This window comes from Nyctereutes procyonoides, unplaced genomic scaffold (assembly GCF_905146905.1).
Source record: "Nyctereutes procyonoides isolate TBG_1078 unplaced genomic scaffold, NYPRO_anot_genome, whole genome shotgun sequence".
Lineage (NCBI taxonomy): Eukaryota > Metazoa > Chordata > Mammalia > Carnivora > Canidae > Nyctereutes > Nyctereutes procyonoides.
In genome coordinates, this window is record NW_026575051.1 from 2544587 (window position 1) to 2556305 (window position 11719).

Sequence of the window (11719 nt, forward strand, 5' to 3'; positions counted from 1 at the left end):
AAATTGCAGACTGCTACCACTCTCCTCACCCTCCAAGATTCTAATTCAGTAGATCTGGGTGAAGCCTGTACTTTTAAAAAGGCTCCCAAGTGATTCTCCTGTACATTCCAGTTTGAAAACCACTAAGAGAGATCCACCTGAACTCTGTCTAAACCAGCTCTTCTACTGGTATGACTGACCCCAGGTTAAGGAAGTAATCATCATATCCAAGCCTTGGACCTTTCTTTGTCATGCGTGGGACTCTAGGGGATGTAGAAAAAGGAGATGACATTGTAGATCATGGCTGTATACCAAAGTTCTCTTCATTACAGAGTATATCCGCACAAGAGTAGAATTCCCATGATCGTTTCCTCTCCTGAAAACTCCTTTAGGGGCAAATCTGAATTCAGAAGGTAAATTTCATGAAGTCCTTGTGAGAGGACCCATTCATAACTAACACACCATAGAGACTCAAACAGAACAAGACATAGCTGAACTGGCCTGAGGATAGCTGCCTATCCCCGTATGAAGTGTCCTACTCAATAGTCATCACCTGGAATACCCTCTTCCAGCATCCCTCACACCCTGGAAGAACTTGCCAAGATCTGGTAGAAATGATACAGTGCAAACACCATTTAAAAATTTATTGCCACTAACCAGAGCTTTGGGTAGAACAAGAAAGAGGTTGTGTGTGTGTGTGTGTGTGTGTGTGTGTGTGTATGTGTACGTGTTGGGGGTGGGAAGGGGAGCTAGCTGCTGCCCCACCAGTCCTGCAGTGAGTACAAGGTCTAAGAGAGGAGACCTATAGCACAGAGTTTGATCCCATCCAAAGTCAGCACAATAGAGATATACTTAGTAGACTGAGGCACTGAGTATGCAAAGGCTGTCAGAAACTTGCAAGGAATCCATAGAGCATCTCCCACAATCCTTTCTCGGAAGGCTCATTACCTAAAGTGGTAAAAAGCATATAATCAAGCTCACAGTGCTGGGATCCTATCTCTGATTGCCCACCTCCCCAAAACCTCACCCCCTCATCACTTCTACTCTTCTATTTCCTGCCCGCTACTTGTCTATTCACCCTTCCCATTGGCCCCATTGCTCCCCAAAGAATGATCCTGCACCCCATCCTGTTCAGAGACACCCACTCTCCTGCCCCCAGACTCCTGGGGGCCTCTGTACCTGGGGCCACTGGACAAGCACGTGCCTCTGATGATGAAGATGGTGCCCACAAGGAAGCTCACCAGGCCGAGAGCCAGGCCAAGTGCACAGATCAGAGTCTCGATGGTGTCTGGCACTGGGATAGGCACCTGGGGCTCTTGGGGGAGAAAGGAAAGGTCAGGGGGTTCAGAGAAAGGATTCAAGAGCAAAGGAAACATGGGTCTGTGGAGAGTGACCTGGGGAGGGGCTCCGTACCCCAGTGCCTGAGAAGCGGCTCATCCAGACCCCAGTGCTCCACCTTGCAGTCATACATGTCTTCTGCAGAGGGCACGAAGGTCAAGTAGCAGAACTTGCGGAACAGATGGTCAGGCTGGGAATAGAAGCTGGTCTGGGCTACCCCCTCGCTGATTATTTGACCATTGCGCAGCCAGGTGATATTGATCACAGGAGGGAAGATGTTGTCCACAATGCAGATGAGGACGTTGGGCTGGCCCAGCTCCACTTGAAACTTGGGGAGTACAGCCACCCTCGGAGGCACTAGGAAAAATTAGGCCTTGAATTCCAAAGGCTCATCCCTGTACCTGGGCTTCATTAGGACTTGGATTAAGTAATGTTTCCTCCTATTTAGCCATTTACAGGCAGGGAATGCTTTGGGATGTAACAGCTGGGGTGGGAGGGGTGCAGAGGGAGAAGAGGCTGAGAGGGGGGCACCTGGAACACCTGTATCTGACAGGTCCCTGAGAGGGCATCCAGGTGGAAGGGTCAGTCCTCAAGAAGGAAGAGGGTGCTGAAGGGGTCTGGGAAGATCTAGAGCCTCCTGGAAAAGAAAGGGGCTGATTACAACAGTCACAGAGGCTCAGAGATGTGCTGGAGCAGATGGAGGCCTGTGAGGTGGGAAGAAGCTTCTCTGGGCCTCCCTTGCTTAACACGGGGTAGCAGAGGGAACAAGGAGAGGAAAGATGGGTACCGTTGATGGCTCTGGTGCGGTTGGAGCGTTCCACCAAGATATCCAGGTGGGCTTTGATCACTGAGATGCTGGCCAGCCCATTCTGTGGGTCAAAGTGGGCCAAGTTGCCAAACTCAGGCAAACGCCACACAGCCTCCCTCTTCTTCAGCTCCACGGAGAACAGCTGTTCCCCATCAAATTCATGGGCAAACTGACCCGAGGAACCATAGGACTGGTAGAAGGCTGGTCCATAGGAGCCCATGTGATCAGCTGTATTGAGTGAGTTCAGGGTCAGAGACAGAAAAGAAAATGTATCAATCTCATCTAAAGCAGGTGACACTTTAAATTTCTGAGCCTACATCCCATCCTGGGTTCTCTATGAGGGCAAAGTTGAGCTGTTGAGTTGGTCTTTGGACAGTGGAAGTGTTGCTGGGCGGGTAGAAAGGAGAGGACAGAGGGACACGGGCATGTGCCCAACACACTGGCAGGAACAGAGAGACACGAGTGCAGTCCAGCATACCAGGTTGGGAAGAAGAGAGGCTGCCTCAAATCATGCTTGGGATTCAAAGTCAAATGGTAGCCATGATCATCAGCTCTAGTTGTGCTATGAGGTCCTGTGTGTGAGATGAGTGGGATGAGGGAAAATGATTAAGGATGGGAGCATAAGTAGAGCATTGGGCACAGAGATGCAGTATATGTGGGCAGGAGGGGAGAATAGGTGATGGCTGGCAGAAGTAAGAATTAAGATTTGTGACAGAGATCAAACAGACAGGAAAAAGCAGCCTGGGGTATTGCAGAGAGCACTGGAAAAGGAGTCCAAAGTTCAAGTTAGGTTTATGCCCCAGCTCTTCCACCTCAAGAGATTATGATCAAAGGTGTCTCTTTCCATAACTGAGGCTTAGTTCTCTGGAAATTTGGGTTAGATTTTAATCAGTAAGGGACCTCTAGAAATCTATGCAGTTATACATTTAACAGTCATCGAGGGACTACTGTGTGCCCAGCATGATGCCAGGCCCCAGGGAAATACAGATGAACCAGCTGTGGATCCCTCACTCAAGGAGCTCATGTCTAGAGCAGGATAAACAGTTGACTATCCACATGGCGATAAATATTACAGTAAAACTGGACCTGAATGGGCACACTCCAAGTCAGGAAGTGACAGAAAAGTCACTGTGCTTGGCGGAAGGAGAATGGAGGTTTGGGTCTCAGAAAGAAGGAAGGAGCTGGGGAGGCACCTGAACCTGCAGCTGGCATGGCAGCACTGAGCTGCACCTGTATGTTTAGGTCTGCGATGAACATGATAAGGTGAGAGAGATTGGGGATCTCTCGGTAAAGGAAGTTACCCATAAGCCAGAGAAGGAGAACAATCTATGTTCTTTCTATACTGTCTCTCATAGAACCCTAAATTTCCTTTCCTCAGCCGATCCCCCTCAGCACTCACCCTCGATGGCCCCAGTTTCATGGGGGCTCAGGAGGCTCATCAAGGTGTAGAGTCCCAGGACCAGCCCCCTACTGAGGACCATTGCCCTGGTGCTTTAACCAAGTAAGTCTCTCAGAGTGGGGCTGCCGCAAGAGGTAAAGAAAAGAGGAAGGAAACGCTCTAGGATGGGGAAGACCCCTGCTGTATTCAGCCAATCAGAGACACTCCTTGAGTTAAAGTGGCTGTTGTTGGGTGAAGAAGTAAGGAGCCTAGGTGGAAGGTGGAATAATGTACTGGGCCCTCATCGCACCACGGAGGCCTGGTCCACAGAAGAGTCAAAAGGAAGCTTCTGTTTGGGAGATGGCAGAGCTTTAACCAACCATTACTACAAACTCTAAGAAGAGACCCACCAAAAGAAGAGAAAAGGCCATCAGAGAACTACACAGCTGAGCTCAAACAAAGCCTCTATCTTGCTCTGTGATCTGTGGTGTAAAGAATCCCAGTCTCCCTCTAAGTTTCTGCAGACACATTTGGAGGCAAAAAAAAATAATAATAATATAAACTGTACTCAGGAACTTTGAAAAGGAGATGTTGGATACACAGTAGGATTAAAATCCTTTAAACCTTTAAATCGTTTTGGAAAATATTACTTTATTTCATTGTGTGAAAAAAAAAGTGTAATTGTCAGAGATGTTTAGAGTAAGATGTTTAGAGTAAGGAGAACTGTAAGAAGCCTCAATGGACTGTTCTGGGGGGGGGGGCAGAGGGTGCTGGATAACCTCCATTTGTCCCTCCAGGTCTCCTGGGCACCCTCCTTCATGCTGCCAGCATGCCCAGCCCCAGCCCCCCTCCCTCCCCCAGCAGCAGCAACTCCTTTCCCTCCGGCTTCTGGGCTCAGCCAATGGGAGGCGGGAGGCAGGATTTGTTCTAATATGAAAACTATATATAAAGCTAACCATCTCTCCAGATAAGGAAAAGTCTAACCAAATACCTGAAGGCAGTTTCTGAAAGATCAGGAAATAAATGATTTTCTGCTTGGAAGGGAACTAAGATATCATCTGAGTCTATGGTTCCAAACCCGGCTACAGAGGAGAATCACCTGGAGAGTTGGTTAAAAATGTAGATTCCTGGGGCGCCTGGGTGGCTCAGATGGTTAAGATGGTAATCCAACTCTTGATTTGGGCTCAGGTCATGATCTCAGGGTCGTGAGATGGGGCCCCGAGTCGGAGTCGTACTGAGCGTAGAGCCTGCTCAGGATTCTCTTTCTTTCTCTCCTTCTGCCCCTCCCCCTTCTCTCTTTCTCTCTCTCTTTCTCAAAAAGTAAAATAAGTTTTAAAAGATACGGATTCCTGGGTTCCATCCTGACCTGAGTTAAAGTAGCCTTTTCAAGGGTAGGGCTTAGAGACCTGCGTTAGTAACACGCTCCCTAGGTGAGGGCCACCACACTGGAAAAGAACCATGCCTCCTGTTTTGCAGGCTAGAGAGAACCTCCAGAAGGATCTGAAGAAGATCTTGCAGCTTTGGACCACAAACCACATGCCATTTCTACTCACATTCCATTGGCAGGAATTAAACAATGACCCTGCCCCTGGGCAGGGCTGGGAAAAATGTATTTTAGCGGTGCGTTCAGGAAGACGTAGTGGTTGGGGAGCGCACGGCAGGCACTATCTTTGCCCCATCCCTGCTCTATTTATTGTGATTATTAACATATTTGAACCTGTTTCTAATATTGTATTTATTTCAATATTTCCGTTTGTTGTTGTTGGTTTTTTTTCTTAGGCTTCATCATCTAAAAAAAAAAAGTGTTATTTTTACCTTACCTATCTTCCCTCTAGCCAGATAAGAACTTTAGCATGCTTTCAAATTATTCATATACTGCCTCTCTACTTCACCGAGGAGTTTGATCAACTTTACTTCTCATCCTTTTGGCACCCCCTGACATTTTTTTCTCCTTTATTGGAATACTTCTTCCAAAAATGTTTTAAGTATGAGCAAATCTTCTGAAGCTTTGTATGCTTGAGAATATTACTGTTACAGCACCACTTTTGAACGTTTAGCTATGCATTAAATTCCAAGTTGAGGGACTCCTGGGTGGCTTAGTTGGTTAAGTGTCCAACTCTTGGTTTTCAGCTCAGGTCACGATACCCCTTGTATCTTTTACTCTAGAAGAGTTCTTCAAGGTAGTCTTCCCATTACTCTGTTGTTCTTCTATCTCTCCCACTATTTATTCCCAGTAGTGGGGTTTTTGACTTTCATATTTTTTTCATGCCTAGAACTTCTATAGAGCTTTTTCTGTATTCCCTTTTTTAATATTATAATAGTTTTTCTTTTTTAAAAAAGATTTTTTATTTATTTACTCATGAGAGACACACAAAGAGAGGCAGAGACATAGACAGAGGGAGAAGCAGCCTCCCCCCAGAAGCCTTTTGCAGGACTCAATCCCAGAACCCCGGGATCATAATCTGAGCCAAAGCCAGATGCTGAACCACTGAGCCACCCAGGCATCCCAGTTTTTCTTATTTTTTAATGTGTTTTTCATGCTCCTTTTAAGTGGCTATCCTATATTTTCTAATACTTCTTTAAGGACACATATGGGTTCTCTGTCGCTTTTCTTTTGACATGTGAAAAGGGAGGGAGTTATTATTTTGGCCTTCAGGTGCCCATCTATGTCAGTATCATGGTAAAGAGAGGGAAGGACCAGAGTTCTAGGACAGCACAAAACCAGTTGCCACCCTTTTGGTGTCACCTTACTGGTGGCAGTTCAAGACAGGGCCTCAGGATAAGGAGCCCTGGGAGGGGCTAGTCCTCTCTCCTTGTCCGCCGGCCCTGAGGATGGTCCGAAGGAGTGCTGCAGAGTGAATGACTATGGCATCAGGTGTACCTATTGTCCTGCACCCTCCCCACTCTAGCAGGGATTTCATCCTAGACTTTATCCCCAACCCTCTATCGCCAGGCATGATCCAGCAATCAGGATCTTGGGCCACTGTTTTTTTTTTGTTGTTGTTGTTGTTTGTTGTTGTTTTTGTTTTTGCATTATGGGACAGGCAAAAATTGTTCAAAGGCAACACTGGGAGAAAGCAAGAACAGATTGCCTCTAATGAATCTTCTCACAGCAAGCAAGCTCCCCCAAAACAATTAACAGTGTCACTAGGGATTCCCCAATTTCCCTCCACTGCTTCTCCAGGGTTGGTTTTTAGAGCTGGGAACTAAGAGCATATGCTAATTTATCTCAGCAAAAACCAGATCTCTCCATTATTTTCCTGTAATATTTATGTATGAACTATATTCCCCCCTATATAGAAATGCCAAGCAGTTGAGGTTCATTGACTCTGTTATAGAATCCCCCCTCTCCTCCAGATGCTAGTCCAGTATTAAATAAATGCTTTTCAAATAAACAAATAGATGCTAACAAATAAAAATCAATGAAGTGGGAACACCTAGGTGACAAAGTTGGGTAAGCCTGCCGACTCCTGGTTTCCCCTCAGCTCTGATCTCAGGATCGTGAGATAGAGCCACCCATTGGGCTCTGTGTTCACCAAGGGCTTTGCTTTGAGACTCTCTCCCTCTCCCTCTGTCCCCCCCCACCCCTCCCACTGCTCATGCATGTGCACACGTGCTTTCACACTCTCTCTCAAATAAAAAAATCTTTTTAAAAAATCAATGAAGTGAATACCAGTGGTTCTAGAGAGAGACATTCCAGCACTGGAAACAAGTACTGAAAATAAATACATGCTCAACAGCTTGCTGAGTAAAGTGCTCTTTGAATATGACATAAATTCAGTTCCTCTAAATTGTCTAAAACACTGACTTTGAGATAAACAGTTGTATCCATCATGTTGAGCATAATATGCTCTGGAGCATAATATTAAGTTGAGGTAGGTGTTAGGAGATATTATTCATTAAACACATATTTATGGAACACCCACTATGTCCTGGGGACACAGAGAAGAACAGGACACTGCCCCTTAATCATAGGACTCTGCTGTCCAATACGGTCACCACCTGCCATATGTGGCCATTGATCACTTGTAATGTAGCCAGTCCTGAGATATACTATAAATAGAAAACCACTGTATTTCGAAGGCTTTGTAAAAAATATATGCATTATATGTATTTAAAATTATATATCTGAATATATATAATCTCATTAATAGTTTTTATATTGATTGTTGGTTAATTTGCAATATTTTGGATATGCTGAGTTTTTGATATATTATTAATTTCACTGTTTCTTATTACCTTTTTAAAGTGACTAGAAAACTTGACATCGAATGTGTAACTCTCATTGTATTCCTATTGGACAGTGCTGCTCTGGTTACTCTTGGTTGGCTACCAATTAACTATTCAATGCTTTTCTTAGATTCTTCAATTTAGCTGTAAGCTTTTCAGGGGTGGGATCCTTTCCCACCCTGTAGGGGATCCTTTCCTGTGATCACCTAGAGATTCCACCAGAGGGCGATCTTATCTTCCACCGTTTCAATTCTGGATCTTCAATCTATTTTATGTATATGTATTGAACTACTTTTAGTTTATTATGCTTCAGGCACTGTACTAGGCTCTAGAACCACAATTATGGTTCCTGCCATCCCAGATCTTACAATTTATCAAGAAGGCTATAAACAACTAATTATCATGTGAAAAGAAAGAAGAATCAAATCCATTATATTAATGTGCCATATGAATGTTCATATGGTCTTCAACTTTTTGGGATGACCCTTTCTTAGTAATTAATTAAATAGTTCCAACCCAGATAATTTCAGGAATTCAAGTGGTCTAGTTCTCTCTTCAGAATTCCCTGGACAGGGCAGCCCAGGTGGCTCAGCGGTTTAGCGCTGCCTTCAGCCCAGGGCCTGATCCTGGAGACCTGGGATCAAGTCCCACGTCGGGCTCCCTGCATGGAGCCTGCTTCTCCCTCTACCTGTGTCTCTGCCCCTCTCTCTCTTTCTCTCTCATAAATAAATTTAAAATTTTTTTTAAAAAGAATTCCCTGGACAGAGAAGTGATACAAGTGCATGTTTCCACATGCCAGATGCTTAATGTCTCTTTCTCCAACCTCCTGCTCCTGGCACACTGTTTCAGTCATTTTCAGGCTGCTCTCTACCATAGCAAGTGGCTTTCTGACCATATTTTCAGGCTTTGAACTTCTGTCGTGTTGCTGGAAGCTGCTTGCTTCCCTTAGAACTTTCCCCTCCCATTTCCTGACTCTCTAAATCCCAGACCTCTTATCTCCTGGGAACAAACTGGAAATTTTAAGCTAAAATCACTCTTTGTTCTCGCTTTGGCAGCATATATACTAAAATCACTCTTCCTGTATATCTGTAAATAGCTTGATATATAAAAATCAAAACTCATATGTGAAAAACAGTAACTTTTTAAATATATATACACATATATATGTATGTATATATATGTGTATATATACACACATATATATATATATATGAATCACTGACTGATCTCATTATACTCTGGAGCAACAAATCCAAATGATGGTAGGAAAACCCCCAAACTGGACTTTTAAAGGTATAGATGCAGCTCTTCCTATTTAAATGAGATTGTTTTTGAAAAGATTCATCTCTCCCCTGGGAAAGGCTAAGTCTTTCAGGGTTTTTCCTTTTTCCCCTTCTCCTTCCCTCTTATTTGAATGATATCCTGGGACAAAGGTAAATTTATATAACATTATGACTATGGGAAGCTGTTTCTTTTTTCTCTTCGCTGATGGTTCTCTACTTCCAGCAGCATCTTAATCATTGGCCTCTGCCCTCTCTCCTTCAATTACCAAAGTTTCTGTGGCTGGTCAAATTGGAGATCAGTTCTCCTTGGCAAAGGCAACAGGGCTCAGCCACTTTCCCCACTATTGGCCCCAGTGCAAACCTGGCTCTTGCTGCATATCCCTTACATCTTGATGCACCTGCTACCTGATCCTGGGCTTGCATAACTGGGACTGCTGGCCCTTGAATCCAGGCCAGGTCTACCTGCTCCATGATTACCTTGAAAATCAATTTACTGAAAATCAACTCTCTAAAAATCAAGTCATGGGTGGGGGTGGGGCCGGCTGGCTCAGTTGGTAGAGCTTCTAACTCTTGATGTCCCAGTTGTAAGTTTGAGTCCCATGTTGGGTGTAGAGATTACTTAAAAATAAAATCTTTAAAAAAATTTTTTAATTAAAAATAAAAATCAACTCACCAAATGGCCAACTAAGCTGAAATTAATTCACCAAATCACAATCTTCCTATTTTACCGATTTACCAAAAACTTGATTCTTTAACTTTATGAAGTTTTTGTCACTTTATACATTGAGTTGAATGGTTTTATGCATTCAATTTTTAAAATTTTAGTTGATTAGCTTTCCTATTTTCTTCATATTAGCTTTTAAAGTAATGTTCAGTTTGCCAAATGTTACAAATACAGGAAGATGATAATGGCTGTAGAGTTTTTTAATTGCCCCAAGTGTCCTCATGAAAACAGATCAATTGGGATAGCAAAGGAAAGTACCCAGAGACAATGTCTTTAACAAACTAGGGACAAGGCAGTCCCTGGAACTTTAGAATATGAATGGGTAGGTCCAAACAACCACACAGGATCCTACAGGTTCTAGCTCCGTGTGGAGGTAGCAAAAGGATGAAAAAGGAGAGTTTTGATGTTTATAAGATCTCAGAAACACAGAACCAGCCAATGAATATTCACCCCCAAAAGAAAATAGTCCCAGCCTAAAATGCACACTCAGTAAGAAACTCTAAAAACCAAGCCAAGCCTGAAATTCTAAAGCCAAAAATTTCAGAAACTTCTTTTTCTGTTACTAATGTCTGACTTTCAAGACTATGACTTTGCTGTGTCTATCAATATTCTGTTTGGAATTCTCTTTGAAGTTCTATGATAAAAATCCAAATGTTCCCCAATACAATGAGTTATCTCTGAATGAATAAAATCACACCCAAAGATGTGTGAAAAAGAAAATAGTAAGACCTTTAGTAAATAATATTTTTATAATAAAATATTATCCCTATATGTTTCACAGAGACATGTGACTTCCACCTGCCTCTACTAATTTAGAGTATTTTTCTCATAATGAAAAAGCACATTAATATGTTTTCCTAAATCAAAGGTCAATTTTGTCCTTGAGATCAGTTATATCTCTAGAATACGAAAGCAGCTTCCAGCACTATGTATTTAAAATAGTAATCTTTTAAAGTTTTAGCTCCTACCTTTAAATCTTTGATTCATTTTTTTAAAGATTTTATTTATTTATTTATTTATTTATTTATTTATTTATTTATTTATTTGAGAGAAGAGAGAGAGTGTGAGCACGATGGGGGAAGGGGCAGAGAGAGAGGGAGAAGCAGACGCTCTGCAGGGACTCGATCCCAGGACCCTGGGATCATGACCTGAGCTGAAGGAAGATGCCTAACCAAATGAGCCATCCAGGCACGCCTCTTTGATCATTTTGACATAATTTTGTACGTGATAAGGGTCCAGCATCACTTTTTTGCATGTGGATATACAGTTTTCCCAGCACCTTTTGTTGAAGTCTGTACTTTCTACCATTGAATGATCTTGGTGCTCTTGTTGAAAATCATTGACTATATAGGCAGGAGTTTATTGGAGGGGGGGGTCTCTATTTTATTTCATTGGTCTATGTGTCTGTCTTTATGCCAGTTCCACACTGTTTCGATTCCTGTAACTTTGTGGTAAGTTTGTGGTAAGAGAGGAAGTATGACACCTCCAACTCTTCTCCTCTTTTTCAAGATTGTTTTTGGCATTTTGGGGCCCCTTTTGAATTTTAGATGGATAATTGTATTTCTGCAAAAATATCATTGGGATTTTGATAAGGATTGTACTGAGTCTGTAGATTGCTCTGGATAATATTGACATTTTTAAAAAGATTATATTTATTCATGAGACACACACACACACACACACACACACACACACAGGCAGAGACACAGGCAGAGGGAGAAGCAGGCTCCATGCAGGGAGCCCGGTGCGGGACTCAATCCTGGGTCTCCAGGATCAGGCCCTGGGCCAAAGGCGGCGCCAAACCGCTGAGCCACCCAGGCTGCCCTAATATTGACATTTTAATAACATTAAGTCTTCCAATCCATGAACATGGAATGTCTTTCCATTTATTTACATCTTCTTTATCTTCTTTCAGCAATGTTTTTTACCTTTCCCCCTCCTCATAGGATAGAACAATCATACATAGGATTACTTTATTC

The 11719-nt window shown here is 43.2% G+C and overlaps 1 protein-coding gene across 1 annotated transcript; it reads right to left on the reverse strand.

The window, feature by feature from the left end:
* Window positions 1–1049: 1049 nt before the first annotated feature.
* Window positions 1050–3646, reverse strand: LOC129512797 (HLA class II histocompatibility antigen, DO alpha chain). Its single transcript, XM_055330341.1, has 4 exons — window positions 3525–3646; window positions 2105–2353; window positions 1393–1674; window positions 1050–1294 (listed from the first exon to the last, which is right to left on the reverse strand). Exons 1-4 carry the CDS (start codon window positions 3604–3606, stop codon window positions 1050–1052), a joined length of 858 nt encoding a protein of 285 aa, XP_055186316.1. The 5' UTR covers window positions 3607–3646.
* Between the last annotated feature and the right edge of the window lie 8073 nt (window positions 3647–11719).

Coding starts and splice junctions, on each gene's coding strand:
- LOC129512797 (XM_055330341.1), bottom strand. CDS start 3,606: ATGGTCCTCAGTAGGGGGCTGGTCCTGGGACTCTACACCTTGATGAGC. Junction 2,354..3,524: donor TGAAACTGGGGCCATCGAGG/GTGAGTGCTGAG, acceptor CACTCAATACAG/CTGATCACATGGGCTCCTAT. Junction 1,295..1,392: donor GCCGCTTCTCAGGCACTGGG/GTACGGAGCCCC, acceptor TTCTCCCCCAAG/AGCCCCAGGTGCCTATCCCA.